This window comes from Chelonoidis abingdonii, chromosome 4 (genome assembly GCF_003597395.2).
Source record: "Chelonoidis abingdonii isolate Lonesome George chromosome 4, CheloAbing_2.0, whole genome shotgun sequence".
Lineage (NCBI taxonomy): Eukaryota > Metazoa > Chordata > Testudines > Testudinidae > Chelonoidis > Chelonoidis abingdonii.
This window is the reverse complement of record NC_133772.1, coordinates 33,184,377-33,204,324: the sequence shown is the minus strand read 5'-3', so window position 1 is coordinate 33,204,324 and position 19,948 is coordinate 33,184,377. Positions and strand designations below refer to the sequence as shown.

The 19,948-nt window shown below is 42.5% G+C and overlaps 1 protein-coding gene across 1 annotated transcript in view; it reads left to right on the top strand.

Moving 5' to 3' along the window:
- The window catches only part of LOC116836379 (NACHT, LRR and PYD domains-containing protein 3-like), a 38,284-nt gene extending 21,128 nt beyond the window's left edge, over nucleotides 1–17,156 (top strand). The window contains exons 4-5 of the mRNA XM_075065827.1: nucleotides 14,230–14,400; nucleotides 16,961–17,156. Coding sequence (XP_074921928.1) covers nucleotides 14,230–14,400; nucleotides 16,961–17,156 — 367 coding nt within the window. The remainder of the gene's footprint in view (nucleotides 1–14,229; nucleotides 14,401–16,960) is intronic.
- The last annotated feature ends 2,792 nt before the right edge of the window (nucleotides 17,157–19,948 follow it).

The window sequence follows — 19,948 nt, the reverse complement described above, 5'->3', positions numbered from 1 at the left end:
CGATTTTATAACATCGGTTTCATAATATCGGTTTAAACTACTTCGAAATAATCGTGCAGTGTAGACGTACCCACAACATTCCAACCTTTTTTCTGTGCTGGATGTAATAGGAGCCACCTGTCAGTACATATTACTCTGTATCTTTATTCAGGAGTCTAGCAGCTGACATTAGAGATATGCAGCAGAAGAGCACTTCCTCCCTAGCATGTACGGAGTCCTAGAGTCTACTCCATTACACCAGAGTAAGAAAGAGGCTTATGGATAAGTAGTATGAGTAGTGGTTTGAAAAAATCAGGTTTATATTCAATGCAAAACACCATGAATGCAACATTATAGTGGTAATTTCACACATAGCAAGCATAAGAAATTAAAAATTATGAGGCCAGATCCTTGATCCTGGTTTGGCACCTTTATATCATTTCAGTGGCATAAATGGGCCATAAAGCCCCTAACAGGGGCAGCTGTGGATTCTTCTGGCATGAGGGAATACCTGGGAGGCATAGAGATATAGCTTACTCAAGTCCCTGTGTAGGCATGGCCAGGGGAAAATGCATAATCACAGTGCACTGCACCCTGGCAGTTCTGGCCAGCAGAGCTGCCCACAGGGCTCTGAGGATGCTCTTACTTGCACAGGGCAAACCCAGATGTCAAAAGACTGTAATAGTAGCTCAGAGTCAACCTTTGCCCTGGTTCCTTCGGCAAGCTGCATGGATTAGATCTCCACTATACTGAAGGATCTGGCCAATAGTTCCTATTGTGAGCATAACTGAAAGCTGGTGTGCATAGTTAGTATTTTGAATACATTGTCATATTTATGTTTGGTGTATCTATTGTGATAAAGCTCCTCCTCTACCTTGGCGGGTTCTGCACTTATTGGTGGATTTGCTCACCTCAGAGATTGTCCCTTCTGGTGGAACCCACAGTCTGGGTCAGCTCCTTCTGTGTCTGATCAGGAGTTGGGAGGTTTGGGGGGAACCCCGGACTGCCCTCTACTCTGGGTTCCAGCCCAAGGCTCTGTGGATTGCAGGTGTCTATAGTGCCTCCTGTAACAACTGCATGACAGCTACAACTCCCTGGGCTCCTTCCCCATGGCCTCCTCCAAACACCTTCTTTATCCTCACCACAGGACCTTCCTTCTGGTGTCTGATAACGCTTGTACTCCTCAGTCCTCCAGCAGCACACCCTCTCAATCTCAGCTCCTTGTGGCTCTTGCTCCCAGCTCCTCACACGGTGATAAAGGTCACAGCGAGGCTCCCTTCATGCGGAGTGCAAGTGACGGAACTGAGACGGGTTACCGAGAAAGCCAGAGAAGCAAAACGGAAGGTCAGGCTCTGAGCGAAAACATGCGCTTCTTTTGCTAGAACTAATTGCATTTTGGGTTCCGCGTACCAGTGCCCCACCCTGTCTGTGGATTCAGACTTTGGGTTGAAATATCAAGTGTTTCTTGAGGATGTGCCGGGGGGACATGGAGACGAATTTAAGGTATGAAGATGACCGTGGTGATAGCAACAGCGTCGTAAACCCAACAGCGCAGGATCTTTTGAGACCCAGATCGTCCCTCGCTCCACGTGCGAGAAGCCCGACAGCTGAATCCATGGAAGCGACCTCCGGTTAGGTGTCCCTCATTCTGTACCAAAACGGATAAACAGACGGTTTTTGTAGATCGCATTGACACCAGGCTTTTTGCTGCAGAATCGCAAGCAATTACTGTTACAGGAAAATTTCATGTTACAGTCTGGGGATGGAGTGAAACTCCTCAAAGTAATGTACCAGATCCGATCGTTGGAGGAACGTCAAAAAACTTTGCTATAATGAGAACATTTCTGGCCAAGACATCCTCTCCGTTCCCCATATAGGTACTTTTCACGCTTTGCATTATTGCAAGACATTGGTCCTGCAGCATTTGAAGCATTGCACTGAAGGCATTGACATAACAAACGATCTGCTCCTGCGGTGCTATCTGTCAGGAGAGAGATATCATCCATTGTTAACCTTTGGTTAGAACATCGAATGAACAGGGGCGACATGCGATTTTGCTACTGGCAGGCGGCGGGGGATGGCAGGAGGATAGCGACGAGGGTTTTCAGGATCTGGCAGCGTATTCTTCCTGCTACAGCACGCGATGGGGGGTGATGTAGGGTGATTCACTAGCAGTAGATCGTAAGATAGGGCCATTGCGCTGTTGGTGGATGTGAAAGATGGGGGTTGGGTTGCAGGCTTCCTCTGTAACAGGAGCAAGGCCATCATATAGCAGTCATGTGAGTTATGAATGGCGGAAGAAGTTCAAAAATTTTAAAGCCTCACTTCCCATCGCCGCTTGTGGCACGTACGTTTGGCGTACTGCGTCGTGTGTGCACACCAGTCACACAAGACACTGAATATCTTAAACGCTACAAAATGCGACCTTGTATAGAGATCACTGTGCTCTGTAAGGATAGATGTTCTATGTGAAGAGTCTTCATTGCTCTGTAAAAGTATCTTTCCACCTACTTATCACCTGGTTTGCCTTCCCCATGCAGCTGCAATTTCTCTGAAAGTCCCTATCCATCCGGAGGTGTGCTGTGATACGGCCGGAAGGACGAAAGAAGACACGAGATGAAATGTCACAGAAATTATTGAAGAACACGAATGAGAGGTAAACAGAATGATTGGAGGATGTGGTAGCAAGTACAGGAAAGATGCCATGTGAACGATAACTGAGAGGGCTAGGCAGGAAGAACCAGTCGTGGAGAGAGGACGCTGGGTCTGCTGCTAGTGCTCAAACTGTATCCTCCACCGCATGGTGGATCTTCAGGAAGAGCAGCACAGAGGAGCCAGAGTGCCGCTCGCAACCACCGATATAACCTCCCTGCCACCACGTCCCAATATCTCCCTCACCCAATGTGTAAGAAGCGTGGGGAAGGCTTTCTGCACCCGCTACTCCTCCACACCCCTGGAGAGTTCAAGGAAAGGCTGTAATTACGCTACAATGTGTTAAGCCTTTCCCTTCCCCTCCTTCCAAGCACAGCAGCCAGGGACACCTTCCTAATTACTCTGCCTTTTTTATAGTTCCTTTGTAATAAAGCAATACATCGAAAGGGGAGGGGGTGTGCTTCAGGAATCTAAGTAGGAAAACTCATGATTTTTACAGATGCATAATTACTTTTTAATGATAATAAATGATTTTAAACATACAGATTATTCCTTCCGCCAACCTGTACATGAAAAGGGGGAGGGTGGTGTTGCTTACATGAATAGTCCATCAAGTGCGGGGGGTTCTTCAAGGGGAAGCAACAGTCACACCGACCTGGGCCGCATGCTGAACTGTTTTCAGGCCTTCGTCTGATGCGCAGTGCTCAAGGGTGCTCTTCTAATCGCCCTGTCTCTGGCTTGTCTACTCAGCGGGCCTGTGATTTGCCTCAGCCTCCACCCGCCTAATGTCTCCCCTTAGTCGCAAAAGATTGTGGAGCACACAGCAAGCAGCAATAGCAAGCGGGACATTTGTTTGGCTGAGGTCTGAGCGAGTAAAGTAATGATCGCCAGCGGACCCTTAACGGCAAATGCCCATTTTACCACCTCGCGCACTGCTCAGCCTGGCTTGACAGCTCCTGACACTGGCAGGTACCAGGTGCTTCATGAGCATGGCCATCAAGGGTAGGCTGGGTCCCCAGGATATACTTATAGACTTTGAACTTCCACGGTTATTTTCTGGTACTGAAGTAATTCCATTGCTTGCAGCCGTTTAAACGACTGTGCTTCGCTGGAAAGACGCGAGGTCCATGAACCTTCCTGGAGCCATTCCACGTAGGATGTGAGTGAAACGTCCCTTGTGGGTCCACCAGTTGCTTGCAGCACCATTGAAAAGTACCCCATTGCGGTTCACGTACTGGGTGCATGGTGTTCTGGTGCCAAGATAGGGACTATGGGTTCCATCTATGGCCCCACCACAGTTCGGAAAAACCATTGCAGCAAAGCAATCACTATCACCTGGCACGTTGCCCGAGTCACAACCATTTCGTAGCAGCAGCAAACTAATACCCGATTGCTTTGGCGCTACTTGCATCACTGCAGCCCCACAGTAGATTTGCCCACGCCAAATGATTCCGACTAGACGGTTAGCTGGTCTGCGTTGCAAGCTTCCAGAAGGGCTATTGCCACTCGCTTCTCCATGTGAGGGGCTGCCTCTCATGTTTGTATTACGCGTTTTTTAGGCAGGTAGCATGTCAGCAAGTTCTAAGAAAGTGTCTTACGTATGTGAAAGTTTCGCAGCACTGCGGATTGTCCCACACCGTCAAACAATGCGGGTCCCAGTCTGTGCTTGTTTTCCGTGCCAAATTCGGCGTTCAATGGGGTAGTAAGATGCCCCGGCTTAATAGCAGTTAGCTCCAAACGCTGTGGCCAGACGGTTATGCGAGAATTCTGCCTCACATCTCGTCATCGCTGTCCTCGCCACTCGCAATAGCTGGCTCCTCCTCTCCTCCTGCCTTGCAGTTCATTGGTTCAGTTTGCAGCGACGATACGGCGGGGTGTTGACGACGGTCAGGATTACCGTTTGTGATCTTCAGGGTCGTGATTGCTGTGCTATGGCGTTTGCTCAATGCACTCCGCGAAAAACGCGCCAAAGGGTTGTCTGCTGCCCTCACAAAGGGAGGGGTGAGGCTGTACCCAGCACCACCCGGGGCAATGTTTTCTGGCCCATCAGGCACTGTGCTCTCAACCCGGAAGTGGGAACTATGGGATAGCTGAGGAACAGCTACCCACAGTGCACCGCTCCTGAAATCGATGGTAGCCTTGGACCATGGACACAAGCAATCGATTTTGTGATCGCATTGTGGACGCGCAAAATCGATTTTATAACATCGGTTTCATAATATCGGTTTAAACTACTTCGAAATAATCGTGCAGTGTAGACGTACCCACAACATTCCAACCTTTTTTCTGTGCTGGATGTAATAGGAGCCACCTGTCAGTACATATTACTCTGTATCTTTATTCAGGAGTCTAGCAGCTGACATTAGAGATATGCAGCAGAAGAGCACTTCCTCCCTAGCATGTACGGAGTCCTAGAGTCTACTCCATTACACCAGAGTAAGAAAGAGGCTTATGGATAAGTAGTATGAGTAGTGGTTTGAAAAAATCAGGTTTATATTCAATGCAAAACACCATGAATGCAACATTATAGTGGTAATTTCACACATAGCAAGCATAAGAAATTAAAAATTATGAGGCCAGATCCTTGATCCTGGTTTGGCACCTTTATATCATTTCAGTGGCATAAATGGGCCATAAAGCCCCTAACAGGGGCAGCTGTGGATTCTTCTGGCATGAGGGAATACCTGGGAGGCATAGAGATATAGCTTACTCAAGTCCCTGTGTAGGCATGGCCAGGGGAAAATGCATAATCACAGTGCACTGCACCCTGGCAGTTCTGGCCAGCAGAGCTGCCCACAGGGCTCTGAGGATGCTCTTACTTGCACAGGGCAAACCCAGATGTCAAAAGACTGTAATAGTAGCTCAGAGTCAACCTTTGCCCTGGTTCCTTCGGCAAGCTGCATGGATTAGATCTCCACTATACTGAAGGATCTGGCCAATAGTTCCTATTGTGAGCATAACTGAAAGCTGGTGTGCATAGTTAGTATTTTGAATACATTGTCATATTTATGTTTGGTGTATCTATTGTGATAAAGCTCCTCCTCTACCTTGGCGGGTTCTGCACTTATTGGTGGATTTGCTCACCTCAGAGATTGTCCCTTCTGGTGGAACCCACAGTCTGGGTCAGCTCCTTCTGTGTCTGATCAGGAGTTGGGAGGTTTGGGGGGAACCCCGGACTGCCCTCTACTCTGGGTTCCAGCCCAAGGCTCTGTGGATTGCAGGTGTCTATAGTGCCTCCTGTAACAACTGCATGACAGCTACAACTCCCTGGGCTCCTTCCCCATGGCCTCCTCCAAACACCTTCTTTATCCTCACCACAGGACCTTCCTTCTGGTGTCTGATAACGCTTGTACTCCTCAGTCCTCCAGCAGCACACCCTCTCAATCTCAGCTCCTTGCACCTCTTGCTCCCAGCTCCTCACACACGCACCACAAACTGAAGTGAGCTCCTTTTTAAACCCAGGCCTTTTTAAAGCCCTGATTAGCCTGCCTGGATTGGCTGCAGGTGTTCTAATCAGCCTGTCTGCCTTAATTGGTTCTAGCAGGTTCCTGATTACTCTAGTGCAACCCTTGCTCTGGTCACTCAGGGAACCCAAAACTACTCATCCGGGGACCAGTATATTTGCCCTCTACCAGACTCCTGTACCCCACTGATCTGGGTCTGTCACACTATGCAGTGGGATGAAGTTACTGTGGGCGCCATTCTGTTTTTTTGCTGCACCTAGCACAATGGGGTCCTGGTTCATGACCTGGGCTCCTGGGCACTTCTGCCATACAAATAAATAATAGTAATAAGTGAATTTTTTTGCCTGCTGTGCATTTAAATGCTCAGCCATAATGTTAAATCAACACAATTTTCTAGATAATTATAAGTATTCACATGCTGCTGTGTGCTTATATCTGAAGTCCCATGCTTCCTTTAAATTAAACACCAAGCAAAACGTCAAAAGAATGCTAATGGAAATAAACCCACCTTTGTGATGTGAGAATACAAAATAGTTTTATATATGTATATTTACATACCTACACATTAAATACTGCAATACATATTACATTTACACACGCCAAAAACTATGTTTTTGAATATGCATTCTCTTTCTAAATTTGGGTTGACATTCAAATAAATGTAGCACGAGTTGCACGTATTTAAATGTCCAGTCACTGAAATAAAGAAACACATCTTAGTACGTGCCTAAACGTTTAGTTGAAGTCACATATTGTCCATGAGAGCACAATTATAAAAGCTGCCAGGTTGGCATTGATCCTAGGCAGAATAATGGAATCGCTGACACAGGATTATATTAATCAAACATTAAAAGAGGATAATATAACTAGTGTTGACATGAGTTTATGGAAAATGGATCCTGTCAAACTAAGTTAATATATTTTTTGATGAGATTGCATGGTTGGTTGATAAAAGTAATAGCAATGATGTAAAAGCAGCAGAGAATCCAGTGGCACCTTATAGACTAACAGACGTTTTGGATCATGAGCTTTCGTGGGTGAATACCCACTTCGTCAGATGAATGTAATACATTTTTGTAAGATATTTGACTTAGAGTTGCACAGCATTTTGGTTAAGAAACTACAATGATAAAAAATTAACATGGTGCACATTAAAGGGATTAAAAATTGGCTGACGGGTGTCAAAATGTAATTGTAAACAGGAATCATTATCTAGTGGTGAGTTTTTAGTGGGGGCCTATGGGGCTCAGTTCTTGGCCCAATGCTAGTTAAAATTCTAATTAATTCTAACCGAATTAACAATGACCAAGAAAAAAACACAAAATCATTACTGATGAAGTTTGCAGATATACAAAAATTGGGGTAGTGGTAAATAATGAAGAGGACAAGTCACTCCTACAGAGCAATCTGTATCTCCTGAGGTATTGGGTGCAGTTAAATAATACGCCTTTCTATACTGGCAAATATAAGGTCATACATCTAGGAACAAAGACTGTCAGCCATACTTACAGGGTGTGGGACTGTATTCTGGGAATCAGTGACTGAAAAAGACTTGAAGGTCATGGTGGATAATCAGCTGAACGTGAGCTCCCAATGGAACACTAAGGCGTCTTTATTTGTTTAAAGTAAACTCCTTCAGACTGTCAAAAGTTCTTGTCCTCATTAGGTCCTAAGGGCTGGTTTCTCAGAAGAGTTCAGCATGTTGGGTACACAGCAAGTGCTGAGCAATTTTAAAAATCTGGCCCCATGTCTACAAGCAGTTTAAAGTTTTCAGGTTCAGCTGTATTCTATGTATCTGAGCACAAAGAAAGCATGCCCACAAGTCTGTTTATCACATTTTCCCCTGGGTATTTATTTGGTGTTCTACAAAACATAAACAGTGCCTATCCAGGGATATAGGCCCCTTTTATCATGCAATAAAAAGTCAAATTGAAACAACATTCAAAACTAATGGACTCTGACCACATTTTCAAACAAATTCCCCCTGGGTTTGAGAAGCGTAAATAGATAGCTGAGGGTTAATGTTTCTTTCACCTGTAAAGGGTTAACAAAGGGAACCAAACACCTGACCAGAGGACCAATCAGGAAACCGGATTTTTCAAAGCTTAAGGGAGGGAATGTTTGGGTCTGTGTCTTTGTCTGGCTCTCAGCTATGAGAGGGGATTTTTTTTTCTATCTTCAAGCTTCTAATCTTCAGTTTCAAAGTTGTAAGTACAAAGGTTGAAAAAAACAATAGGCTGTTATTGTTTTTTTTTTGTATTTATATGTGTGTAGTTTGCTGGAATGTTTAAATTGTATCTCTTTTTGAATAGGGGTTTTTCTATTTTTTTAAGAAATAGCCCTGTGTATGTCACCTTAATGCGAGAATCATATTCTTATGTCTTTTTCTTTCTTTTTATATAAAGTTTCTTTTAAGACTTGTTTGAGTTTTTTTTCTCTCTGGGTAGGCTAAGGACGAAGGGGAGGAAATTCTCTTTGTGTTAGATCTACGGAGGGTGAAGCTCTGCAGCACCAGGGAATTGGTGGGAGGGGAAGAGAGATAGAATCATTTCTTTCCTTGTATTTGGTGTCTCTTTGTGGAAGAGAAGGACATGCTTCTTGATATTGTGTGTAAAGAGGTTGCATCAGTAACTCTCAGGTTAGCTCAAAGAGGAAAGTCTGGGTGGGAGAGAGGGGGAAGGGAAGTGGGTTATTTCCTTTGTTTGTAGACTCAAGGCATCTGAGTCTTGGGGGTTCCCCAGGGAAGGTTTTGGGGAGACCAGAGTGAGCCAAAACACTGGAATTTTTGGATGGTGGCAGCGAGATAAAATCTAAGCTGGTAATTAAGCTTAGAGGGGTTCATGCAGGCACCCAGATTTCTGGACGCTAAGGTCCAGATTTGGGAATGCTTATGATAGCCCCCAAAGAGTAAATGTTATAAAAGTTATGAACAACTGAAAACAGAGGCTAAGACTAAAAATGTCCCCACAGCATTAAGCTCCAATATCACTGTTATAATTTATTGTGAGAGAGAAGATAGCAAGGAGGGGATGTATAACTGAGAGGAGTTGGGGCAGGTTCGATTTGGCAGGCATACATTACATGCTTCAACCACACTAGGGCTGCCATGTACAAAGCGTTCTTTGCAGGCTGTAGTCAGTCTCTGGCAACCCCTCTACCAACAATCTAGCTGGTGATTAGCCAGATTAGAAAATGAAGATTTATACCAGTAGCCTCTAGGACATGGAGGATTTGGGGATAGAGTGTGAAGAGAGAGGCTCCTCTCTACTCCCAACTTTCTCCTGCAAATCTCCTGAGTTCCACAGGTGACCTCCTTCCTGAGGCACAGCTCTACCACAGCCATGGTCATCTATGATAACTGACTCCTTTAGGCTCCAAACCAGCACCCACTGAAGTGGAAAGATTCTCATTGACTTGACTAGTGATCAGGCGCTTGTTGACTTGAAAAAAAAAACCCTTGTTAAATAACAGGGAGAGCCATCTTCCTCTTCTAGGGCAGTTACCATGTAGCGAAAAGCTGGTGATATTTTCCTAGACTGTTGCTGCCTCGGTTTCTAGAGCTTTAGCAGAGTGTCCCAGAACAGCCTAAAAACTGCTCTTGATCAAATGGTGGTTAAAGGGTGATGTCCAATTATCATCCTGGGAGGAAGAAGAGGAGGAGCCCTCAGGAAGTTCTTGCCTATCACTTGTGTTCATTTCTTCCTCCTCCTCAATTGTCCCTGATATATTTTAGGACAAACTCCCCAGTGTTGTATGAGCAATATAAAGAAAGGCCCAATTGTAGCATATTGTACTGTATGTCTGAATTTCCAGACTTGTGTAATTAAATTCTCCAGTATATAATTTCATTAATATAGCTACTCTTCTCTTTAAAGGCTTTACTGAGTTTTTGAAAAGACAAAACCTTAAGAGCTGAAAGGGTATTTCATCAAAGAAAACAAGAATTCCTGTGCGTTTACCTGAGCACCTGATCCTTCAAAGCATCTGAACAGACCATTCATTACAGGTTCAGATTCATTACTGTACAGATTACAGTTAAGATTACAGCAGGACTCTGATAAATGAGGAGGTAGCACCCTTGTGTAACTCCCCAACCATTCAGTTAGCTGTAGAATCCTCCTTGGCAGCTGTACCCTAACTGCCTTACCTGTGAAGGGTTAAGAGGTAAGTTTAAAATGAGTTGGCACCTGACATGGGGAACCAATAGGAAGCTATACTTTTCAAATTGGGAAAAACTGCTAGTGGTCGGTGTCTTTGCTCTCTTGGACACTGAGAGATACCAGACAGCACCTATGCTATAAGAAACTTGGAAGTCATGTATGAAAAATCATCTATATCATACCTAGAAACTGCTCATTTGAAACCCCAGATATGTAAGTAGATTAGGAAATGTTAGAAAGACGCAATCAGGGATATTATTTGTTTTGGTTTGTGGATTCCCCTGTGCTAATCCCAGGTGCTTTTGTTTTGTTTTTGTTTGCTTGTAACCTTTAAGATGGACCTCAAAAAAGTTTTTGTTGGTGTTTAATCCCTAACATCCTGAGTTTTCAGATGTTTTCTTTCTTTTTCCAATAAAATTTACCTTTTTAAAGAATTTAACTGGATTTCTGTGTCTTAGGAGGTTTGTGCACGTTTTTTAGTTAGCTGGTGGCAGCAGCTGGTTTCTTTTCTTTTTCTTTTCCTTCTCAGTTCTTCACTGGAGGGGGAGTGAATGGGTAGGAGGGTACTCCACAGAAAGGAATTCGCAAGTGCATCTCCCTAGGCTCTCAAAGGGTTTCTGCACTTGGGTGGTGGCAGCATCTACCAGTCCAAGGTCAGAGACAAGCTGTAACCTTGGGAGTTTAATACAAGCCTGGAGTGGTGAGTATTAATTTTGAAAGTCCTTGCAGGCTCCCACATTCTGCACTCAAAGTGCCAGAGTGAGGAATCAGCCTATGACAAGGACATATGCCAATCAGTCAAACGTTGAAAGAACAAAAATAAGGGGAAATACTTGTGCATTTCTTTCCATCTTCTTATTGTCTACATTATTGTTAGACAATGCACTCCATAAGGCGTTCTACAAGGGGAAAAAATTCATAGAGAAGGGTTACAGACCAAGCTGGATGAGCAAGCATCTCCAACAGGTGATTAAGAGAAAGCAGAAAGCCTACAAGGAATGGAAGATAGGAGGGATTAGCACGGAAAGCTGCCTCTTGGAAGTCAAAAAGTGTAGGGTTAAAGAGAGAACTGCCAAAAGCCAAGCAGAGCTGGAACTTGGCAAAGGGAATTAAAACCAAAAGTAAAAGGTTCTCTAGCCATATAAATAAGAAGAAAACAAGGAAAGAAGAGGTGGGACCACTAAGCACTGAGGATGGAGTGGAGATTGAAGATTATCTAGGCCTGGCCCAACAGCTAAACAAATACTTTGCCTCAGGATTTAATGAGACTAAAGAAGATCTTAGGGGTAGTGGCAGGGTGGCCAATGGCAACAAGGATATGGAGGTAGAAATGACCACATCCGAGGTGGAAGCCAAACTCAGACAGCTTAATGGGACTAAATCAGGGGGGCTGGATAATATCCATCCAAGAATATTAAAGGAACTTCCACATGAATTGCAAGCCCAATAGCAAAGATTTTTAATGAATCCATAAACTCAGGTGTCATATCCTATGATTGGAGAATTGCTAATATAGTTCCTATTTTCAAAAAAGGGAAAACAAGTGATCCAGGAAACTACAGTTCTGTTAGTTGACCTCAATTGTATGCAAGGTCTTGGAACAAATTTTGAAAGAGAAAGTAGTTAAGGACATGGATAAAATACAACATGGTTTTCCAAAAGATAGATTGTGCCAGACCAACCTGATCTGCTTCTTTGAGAAGATAACTGAATTTTTTAGACAAAGGAAATGCAATAGATCTAATCTACCTGGATTTCAGTAAGGCATTTGATTCAATTCCACATGGGAAATTAGTTAAATTGGAGAAGATGGTGATTAATATGAGAATTAAAAGGTGAGTAAGGATCTGGTTAAAGGGATGATGACAACGGGTCACACTGAAAAGTGAACTGTCAGGCTGGAGGGCGGTTACTAGTGGAGTTCCTCAGGGATCGGTCTTGGGACCCATCTTATTTAATATTTTTATTACTGACCTTGGCACGAAAAGTGAGTATGCGCTAATAACATTTGCAGACAACACAAAGCCAGGAGGTATTGCCAGTACAGAGGAGAACCAGAATGTCATACAAGAAGATCTGGATGAGTTTGTAATCTGAAGTAATATAAATGGGATTGTATTTAATAGTGCAAAATACAAGGTCAGGCATTTAGGGACTAACAACAAGAATTTTTGCTATAAGCTGGGGACTTATGAGTTGGAAGTGACAGAGGAGGAGAAAGACCTGGGTATATTGGTTGATCACAGCATGACTATGATCTGTGAATATGACACAGCTGTGAAAAAGGCTAATGCAGTCCTAGGATGCATCAGGCGAGGTATTTCCAGTAAAGACAGAGAACGTTCGTACCATTATACAAGGCACTGATGAGATCTCATCTGGAACAGTGTTTGTGCAGTTCTGGTCTGCTATGTTTAAGAAAAAATAATTTAACTGGAACAGGTGCAGAGAAGGGCTACTAGGATGATCCTTGGAATGGAAAACCTCCCTTATGAGAGAAGATTCAAAGAGCTTGGCTTGTTTAGCCTAACCAAAGAAAGCAAGAGGAGATATGGGGGCAAAAAAACTAACTGGCTTCAACACTGAGCTGGATAAGTTTATGGAGAGGATGGTATGATGAGATTTCCTACAATGGTGTGTGGCCCATCAGTGACTGCCAGCAGCAAAAATCCCCAACTGCTGGACACAGGACACTAAATGAGGAGGGCTCTGAGTTACTACAGAGAATTCTTTCTCAGGTATCTGCCTGGCAGGTCTTGCCCACAGGCTCGGAGTCTAACTGATCGCCATATTTGGGGTCAGGAAGGAATTTTCCCTCAGGTCAGATTGGCCAAGACCCTGGTGGTTTTTCGCCTTCCTCGGCAGCATGGGACACGGGTCACTTACAGGTCTAAACTAGTGTAAATGATGAATTATCTGTAATTTGAAGTCTTTAAACTATGATTTGAGGACTTCAGTAACTCAGCCAAAGGTTAGGGGGTCTATTTCAGGAGTGGGGGAGATCTTGCGGCCTGTGTTATGCAGGAGGTCAGATTAGATGATTATGATGGTCCCTTTTGACCATAAAGTCTATGAATCTAAGGCTTTCACTTCCATTTCTAGCAGATACCCAAAAGCAACATGTACCCCAGCTACATCAAACTTGCATTCTAATGCAATTCGTTAGCAGTGATGTCATCTGTTTTTATATTAATAGAGCAATACATCTTACCCTCCCCCTCGGAAGTTATTCTAGCAGTGGTCACTGTTAAAGTTCAAAAGCTCTTCCCTAAGTGTCTTCTAGATTAGTCAATAATAATTGCACTGGAATTTAAACAACAGTTAGAAGGTGAGAGTTGAACTCTGGGTCTTCGCAACTCAGGGAACTTTCTCTTAGACTACAGGGGAGGTTGATGGTTTGTTGAGCCAGTCAGTTTGTTTTTTCTTTTTTTCTTTTTCTGTCTCCAGAAGTGTTAAGTGAATAACAGTATTCATGCTGCTGCAGATTTGTCATCAAATTCTGCAGAATTGCTTTGGTGCACATATTTTCTGGTCTAGCTAAAAAGTTATAAAATGTTCTATAAACAAATGTTCCTGGTATATTACTGATTCTAGCAATCAACACATAAGGAGTGACAACATGGCCAAAGGGCAGGTCACAGAGTGTAGTATAGTTTGTAAATTTCTTGCAAAATGATATTTTCATCAAATTACAATGAAAAATTCAAATAGTGTTCAGTGTTTATATTCTGTAGCTTGGTTTTTTGGCATTTCAGTTAAATGTTTGAAAAATAAAGGTTATAAATAAATGTTTGAAAAATAAATGCTCCTGGAGGCATTGTGTTACAAAGTTCACTTTAACGATGGGGTGGCTACCACCACTCTTATAGAATTATCATAGTGCTATAATTCAGAAGGAGAGAAACACTAATGAATTCAGTGAATTTTTGAGAAGCAAGCAAACAATTCTCTCTGTTTTTCCCTGTCTCTTGTAGGTTGAGAAACTGTTGTATCAGTAACTCTGATTGCAAGCAGCTTGCTTCAGTTGTCAGTACAAATCAAAACTTGAAAGAGCTGGACCTGAGAGGCAATAATCAGGGAGATGTGGGAGTGAAGCTGTTGTGTGAAGGACTGAAACATCCAGACTGCAAACTGCAAAAACTAGTGTAAGTAGTTGCTGATCCCCTTTACAATCTTCCAGTAAGTGGAGTTCTGCTTCACTCTCCAATCTATTTATATGTGACTCATTGCAGACAGCCTGTAGATACTGTGCATTTTCCTGGGTTCCGTTTTATAAATGATGTTAAAGAACTGAGAAGGGTGCAGAAAGGGTGTGACATACCAGGATACAATCCAAAGTAGAGGGAGAGGGATAGCTTAGTGGTTTGAGCATTGGCCTGCTAAACCCAGGGTTGTAAGTTTAATCCTTGAGGGGGCCACCCAGAGATCTGGGGCAAGATCAGTACTTGGTCCTGCTAGTGAAGGCAGAAAGCTGGAGGCTGAAGGCTGAAAGTATCCTGTCCCCTGATTGGTTCTCCGGTCAGGTGACAGCCAGGCTTACCGAACTTGTTAACTCTTTATAGTCAAAGAGACTTTCATTTTTGGGGGGAGGGTAGCTCAGTGGTTTGAGCATTGGTCTGCTAAACCCAGGGTTTTGAGCTCAAGCCTTGAGGGGGCCATTTAGGAATCTGGGGAAAAAATCTGTCTGGGGTTTGGTCCTACTTTGAGCAGGGGGTTGGACTAGATGACCTCCTGAGGTCCCTTCCAACCCTGATATTCTATGAACTAATGAGCAGATGTCACCTCTGCCCTGCAGCCTTGGGTGCCTTACAATGTCTTGCTGAAGTGGCTTTCACCTGGGCTGCTCACAAACAGCCTTTCAGAATGCAAGTCACACTCTGGGTGTAACTGCAGCCTGCCAGCCACACTTTGGTTACACTCTGGCTCTCACCAGCTTTGGTTATAATGGAGGGTGACCTCAACACACCTCCAGTCTTAGATTTTCCTCCAGAGATATACATCCTGTACTACCCAGCCCTCTCCTGGACAATTCAAGTTATTTTAAGTCCGTCATTCCTTTAATATATTTGTATGCACACAACTTGTCACCCCAAATGGAGTTACCCAGGCACTTCAGTTTAAACACATTGGATTAAATAAAACAATAAAAGAAGTTTATTAACTACAAAGAGAGAGTTTAAGTGAATACAAGTAATGAGGCATAAAAGTCATAAATGGTTACAAGAAAAATAATGTTTACTATTACCTAACTTAACAAACTTTATCAGATTCAAGCAAAATTTCTCACCACATGCTTCCACAGTCTTACTGACCAAACCCTGTCGATCAGGACACCTTGTCCCAGAGTTCAATGAATGTTTCCTTTGTTGCTTTAGGTGCAGTGAATCAGATGGGCATGGAGATGGAGAGGAGTGCCTTGGGGTGTTTGTCCCTCCTTTGTTTAGGTTCAATCCTTTCCTTCAGAAACCTTTCCAGCTGAGCACTAGGGAAAAAAGAGTCTATGTGGAAGGATGTTCCCTGCTGGTTTTTTCACCTGTTTGAATTTCCTTTGTCCTTTCTTTCTGATTGATTACTCTGTTTACTGCTTAAATGCAAATTAAGCAGAGCACAATTACTTTGTTTAAGACACACCTGTTTCCCAACTTCTGTTTGGGCAGGTCTCTAAGGTTTGGAACGTGGGTTAATGAAAGCATACAGGGAAATCTTATAACTTTACATACAATGTTGACACACATATTTTATCAGGACAATACTGACCAGCAAATTATGAGTTTTCAAATGACACACTTTGTACAAAGATCATTACAGTGTAGAGATGAATACAGGGGTATATTCTGCTGCAAAGGGTAATTATGGAAATAAGGTTTTGGGGGCTGAAACTCTGAGCACAGAGCTTCCTGGTTATGGAGGATTGTGGTGACAATCAATAGTTCATTCGACAGGTCTCTCTCCTTGGCATGCCCCAAAGTTAGTAACTGTTTTGACATCTTGAACAAATGAAAGAAACAGCAAATGAGGATTAAGGCCAGATCTGGCGGCACTAATCCAACCCTTGTGCTGTGGGTGGTCACCTGAGTCAGAGGTATCGCTAGGACATCCCATACCACATGGCATGTAGGAAAGAGAGAAGATAATTCTCTGCCTTGCCCCATCACTTTCACCCTTGTAGGTGTGAAGATAAGGAGCCATAGGAGGTGGGACAACCTCCCATTACCCATAAAGGTGCATTTGAGACTACTCCCTTACAGAAGCTGGGAGGTGAAGTAGAGGTGTGGTTTTGGGGTCTCAGTGTTATTCTGGACACTATTTAGATTTAATCCATCCCACCTAGAAACAATTCCAAACACCTGTAATATCATTACTTCCATTGTTAGTGTCCAGAACCTGATGAAGAGGCATCACCACATGGACATTTATTTGTATAATTTTATAAACATTTTGCTTATAATGTTTGATATTTGTAATGATAGATACTTAGTTCTCTTTGTTTGAACTCATGTCCCTATACAAGGTGCATTTTCTTTAATCTTTGCCTATTTTTAAAGTGTGTCTCTGCCATTCATAAGTGATCATAGGTCCTCTCTATTGTCCATTTAACATCTGACAGATTTCATTTTCCTTTACCAGGAGGTTGCAGTAATGAATTAGGTAAAGAAAAGGATGATTTCCAACCCTAACTCTCTCCTAAATCTCTGCCTGCTGCAGGTTGTCTTACTGCATGCTCACGGCTGCTTGTTGTCAGGGTCTTTCCTGTGTTCTCAGCACCAACCAGACTCTGAGAGAGCTGGACCTGGAGATAAATAAACTGGGATATTTAGGAGTGCAGCAGCTTTGTGAAGGATTGAAACATGCAACCTGCAAACTGGAGATACTCCGGCAAGTAATGCTAATGATTCATTAGTTCATTATACCACAGCCTCTAAAGATGCCAGCTTTCTAGTGCCACATCCCCAATTCCCTGCCATGAGAAACTGGACGTATTCACATGCTTTCTGTCTCTGTATCTCTCACTCCTTTCTACACAGTTCTGCACAGTTCACTAATATTTAGGAAACAAGGTGCTTGTTGGACTGACATCCTCACTAGGGCAGAGCTAAAGCTGTGTGTGTGTTCTGTGGATCTCTGTTCACTTCCAAGTATTTGGGGGTTCAAGAAGGATCTCCAGACCAGCAATGGTTTATTTCACACACAAAAAAGGATCTTTGTGAAATTACCCACTTAGTGCAGAAGCTCCTTTTTCTGAGCAGGGCACTTTCAGAAAGATACTTTTCTTCATGAGAATAGACACTGCTTTGTGAAAGGCCTTCCTCTACAAAGCAACACAAATGTTGCACTATAGAAAAACTTGGGGCCCAGTTTTGCAGTAAAGGAACCTGACAATAGGCATGTCATAGCTTTCCTACTCAGATCTGAACCTTAGAGTTCAGACCATAAGATGCTAGCATGAAACCTCCAAGCTTAATTACCAGCTTAGATCTGATATCGCTGCCACCAGACAGGAATTTCAGTGCCTGCCTCACTCTGGTCTCCCCAAAACCTTCCCTGGGGGACCCCAAGACTCAGATGCCCTGAGTCTCACAACAAAGGGAAATAACCCACTTCCCTTCTCCCTCTTTACCTCCTCCCAGGCTTCCCCTCCCTGGGTTACCCTGGAAGATTACTGTACTTAAACTCCTTGAATTACAAAACAGAGAGGACAATTAACCTTCCCCCCTCCTGCTTTCCCCCTCCCAGTCTTTCCCTGAGAGAGACAGTAATCCTGGCACAGAAATTCCTATCCCTTGAGCCTCAACTAGAAAAGAAAATTCAACAAGTTTTAAAAAGAAAGCTTTATATAAAAAGAAAGAAAAAAGACATAAAAATGATCTCTGTATTAGGTGACAATATACAGGGTTATTGGCTTAAAAGAAAACATGAATAAACAGCCTTATTCAAAAAGAAATACAATTTAAAACATTCCAGCAACTACACACATGTAAATACAAAAACAATATAAAAACCTATATTGTCTTATACCTGTACAAACTGGGAAACAGAAGATTAGAAAGCCTGAAGGTAGAGAGATCTTCTCTCAGAGCTGAGAGAGCACTAGAACAGAACAAAGAACCCACACCCAAAATCTTCTCTCCTGAGCTCTTGAAAAATCCAGTTTCCTGATTGGTCCTCTGGTCAGGTGTTTGGTTCCCTTTGTTAACCCTTTACAGGTAAAAGAAACATTAACCCTTAGCTATCTGTTTATGACAAGGCATCATTGTTCTGCTCTCCTAATGACTAGAGGACATTTCCACATGAAAGAACTATTTTTCAAATTAATCTAGATTAAGAAGATGATAGTTTTAGACACTTGGCAGTAATATTCTTCTGCGTCTTCTAGATAGAATGGCTTCAATCTCACAGCTCCTTGTGTCACAGACATGTGACTTACTGTTAGTATAAATCATTGCCTGATATTCTCTAACAATCTATCCTTTAGTTATTGGTCTGTACAGGAACTGAAATGTAACAGAAAATACTCTAAACGTAAGGGTATAAAATGAATGTGTCCTGAGCTATTTCAGGGTGTTTTCAACTCTCAAGTGGTTTCTCAACTTTCGGTGAGCTAGTCTTTGAACTGAACTAGTTGAATAAACTAAAATGAAGAAAATATTCTCTCTGTACCTGCAGAGGAGGCTACTACTGACAGAAACTGGTGGAAATCACTAGCTAAGTCCATGGAACCAGAGTTTGTTGGAAGTGCTAAACCAGCTTTTGTCAGCAGCAGGAGCCTCTTCTGCAGTTGCAGAGATTATTTTCTTCATTTCAGTTGATTAAATGACCTTAGTTCTAAAACTAATTCATTCAAAGCCGAGAAACCATTTGGGAGTAGAAAAAGCAGCAAAGCTTGTTTTCCTCATCCAATCTATGAATAGAAGTGAGGTGCGAGAGGATGAGATCTGCTAGTTCTGAAATCTTGAAAAACATCATGACCACAAACAACCAGTTCAATTCACTAACTACAGATAAACAAAAGAAGTAGTAATAAATCAGTTACTTTTAAATGCAAAACATTTTGATACTTTTTTCTTTATGTATCCGGCACATTTGATAGTTCTGTTTACTAAAAAAGATTTTTAAAATCCCATTTGTTCATTTTAAATTCATTCTAATTTCCATCCAAATGGAAGTTAATAGAGATCATGAATAAAAAATTAATCTTCATCTAGTAAATAAATGCATCATTCACCATTTTCTAGCATAATTAAAAATGTAAAATTTAGGAATCTGAATAAATGTTAAGCTGCATAACTGCTCAGTTAAATGGGTATGGGTATAGGATAGCCTCCTGGTTTGGAAAAAAGAAAAGAAAAAGAAAAAAAAGAAGGTAGTACCAGATTATACCAACAACCGAGGATCAACCTTTCTTTAGGGGAAAAAAACCTAAAAAGTACATATTAAAAAAGATTTAAATTAATTATTTATATCCGCAAACAGGAAACCTTGATTTAAATGATGATTAATATTGGTAATTTAAATCACTTTGTTTTAAATAAATCCACTGGTGGCAAAGCCGTCTATGGAAACTAAGAGTTTATTTTAAAAAAATTCTACCTATTTTGCTTCTTAAGAAATCTCTGAATTCAAATAACTACAGTAATGAGGTTTCTGCAACACAGTACTTTTTCGTGAAAGAAGTGAAGAGGATACTGGGATACA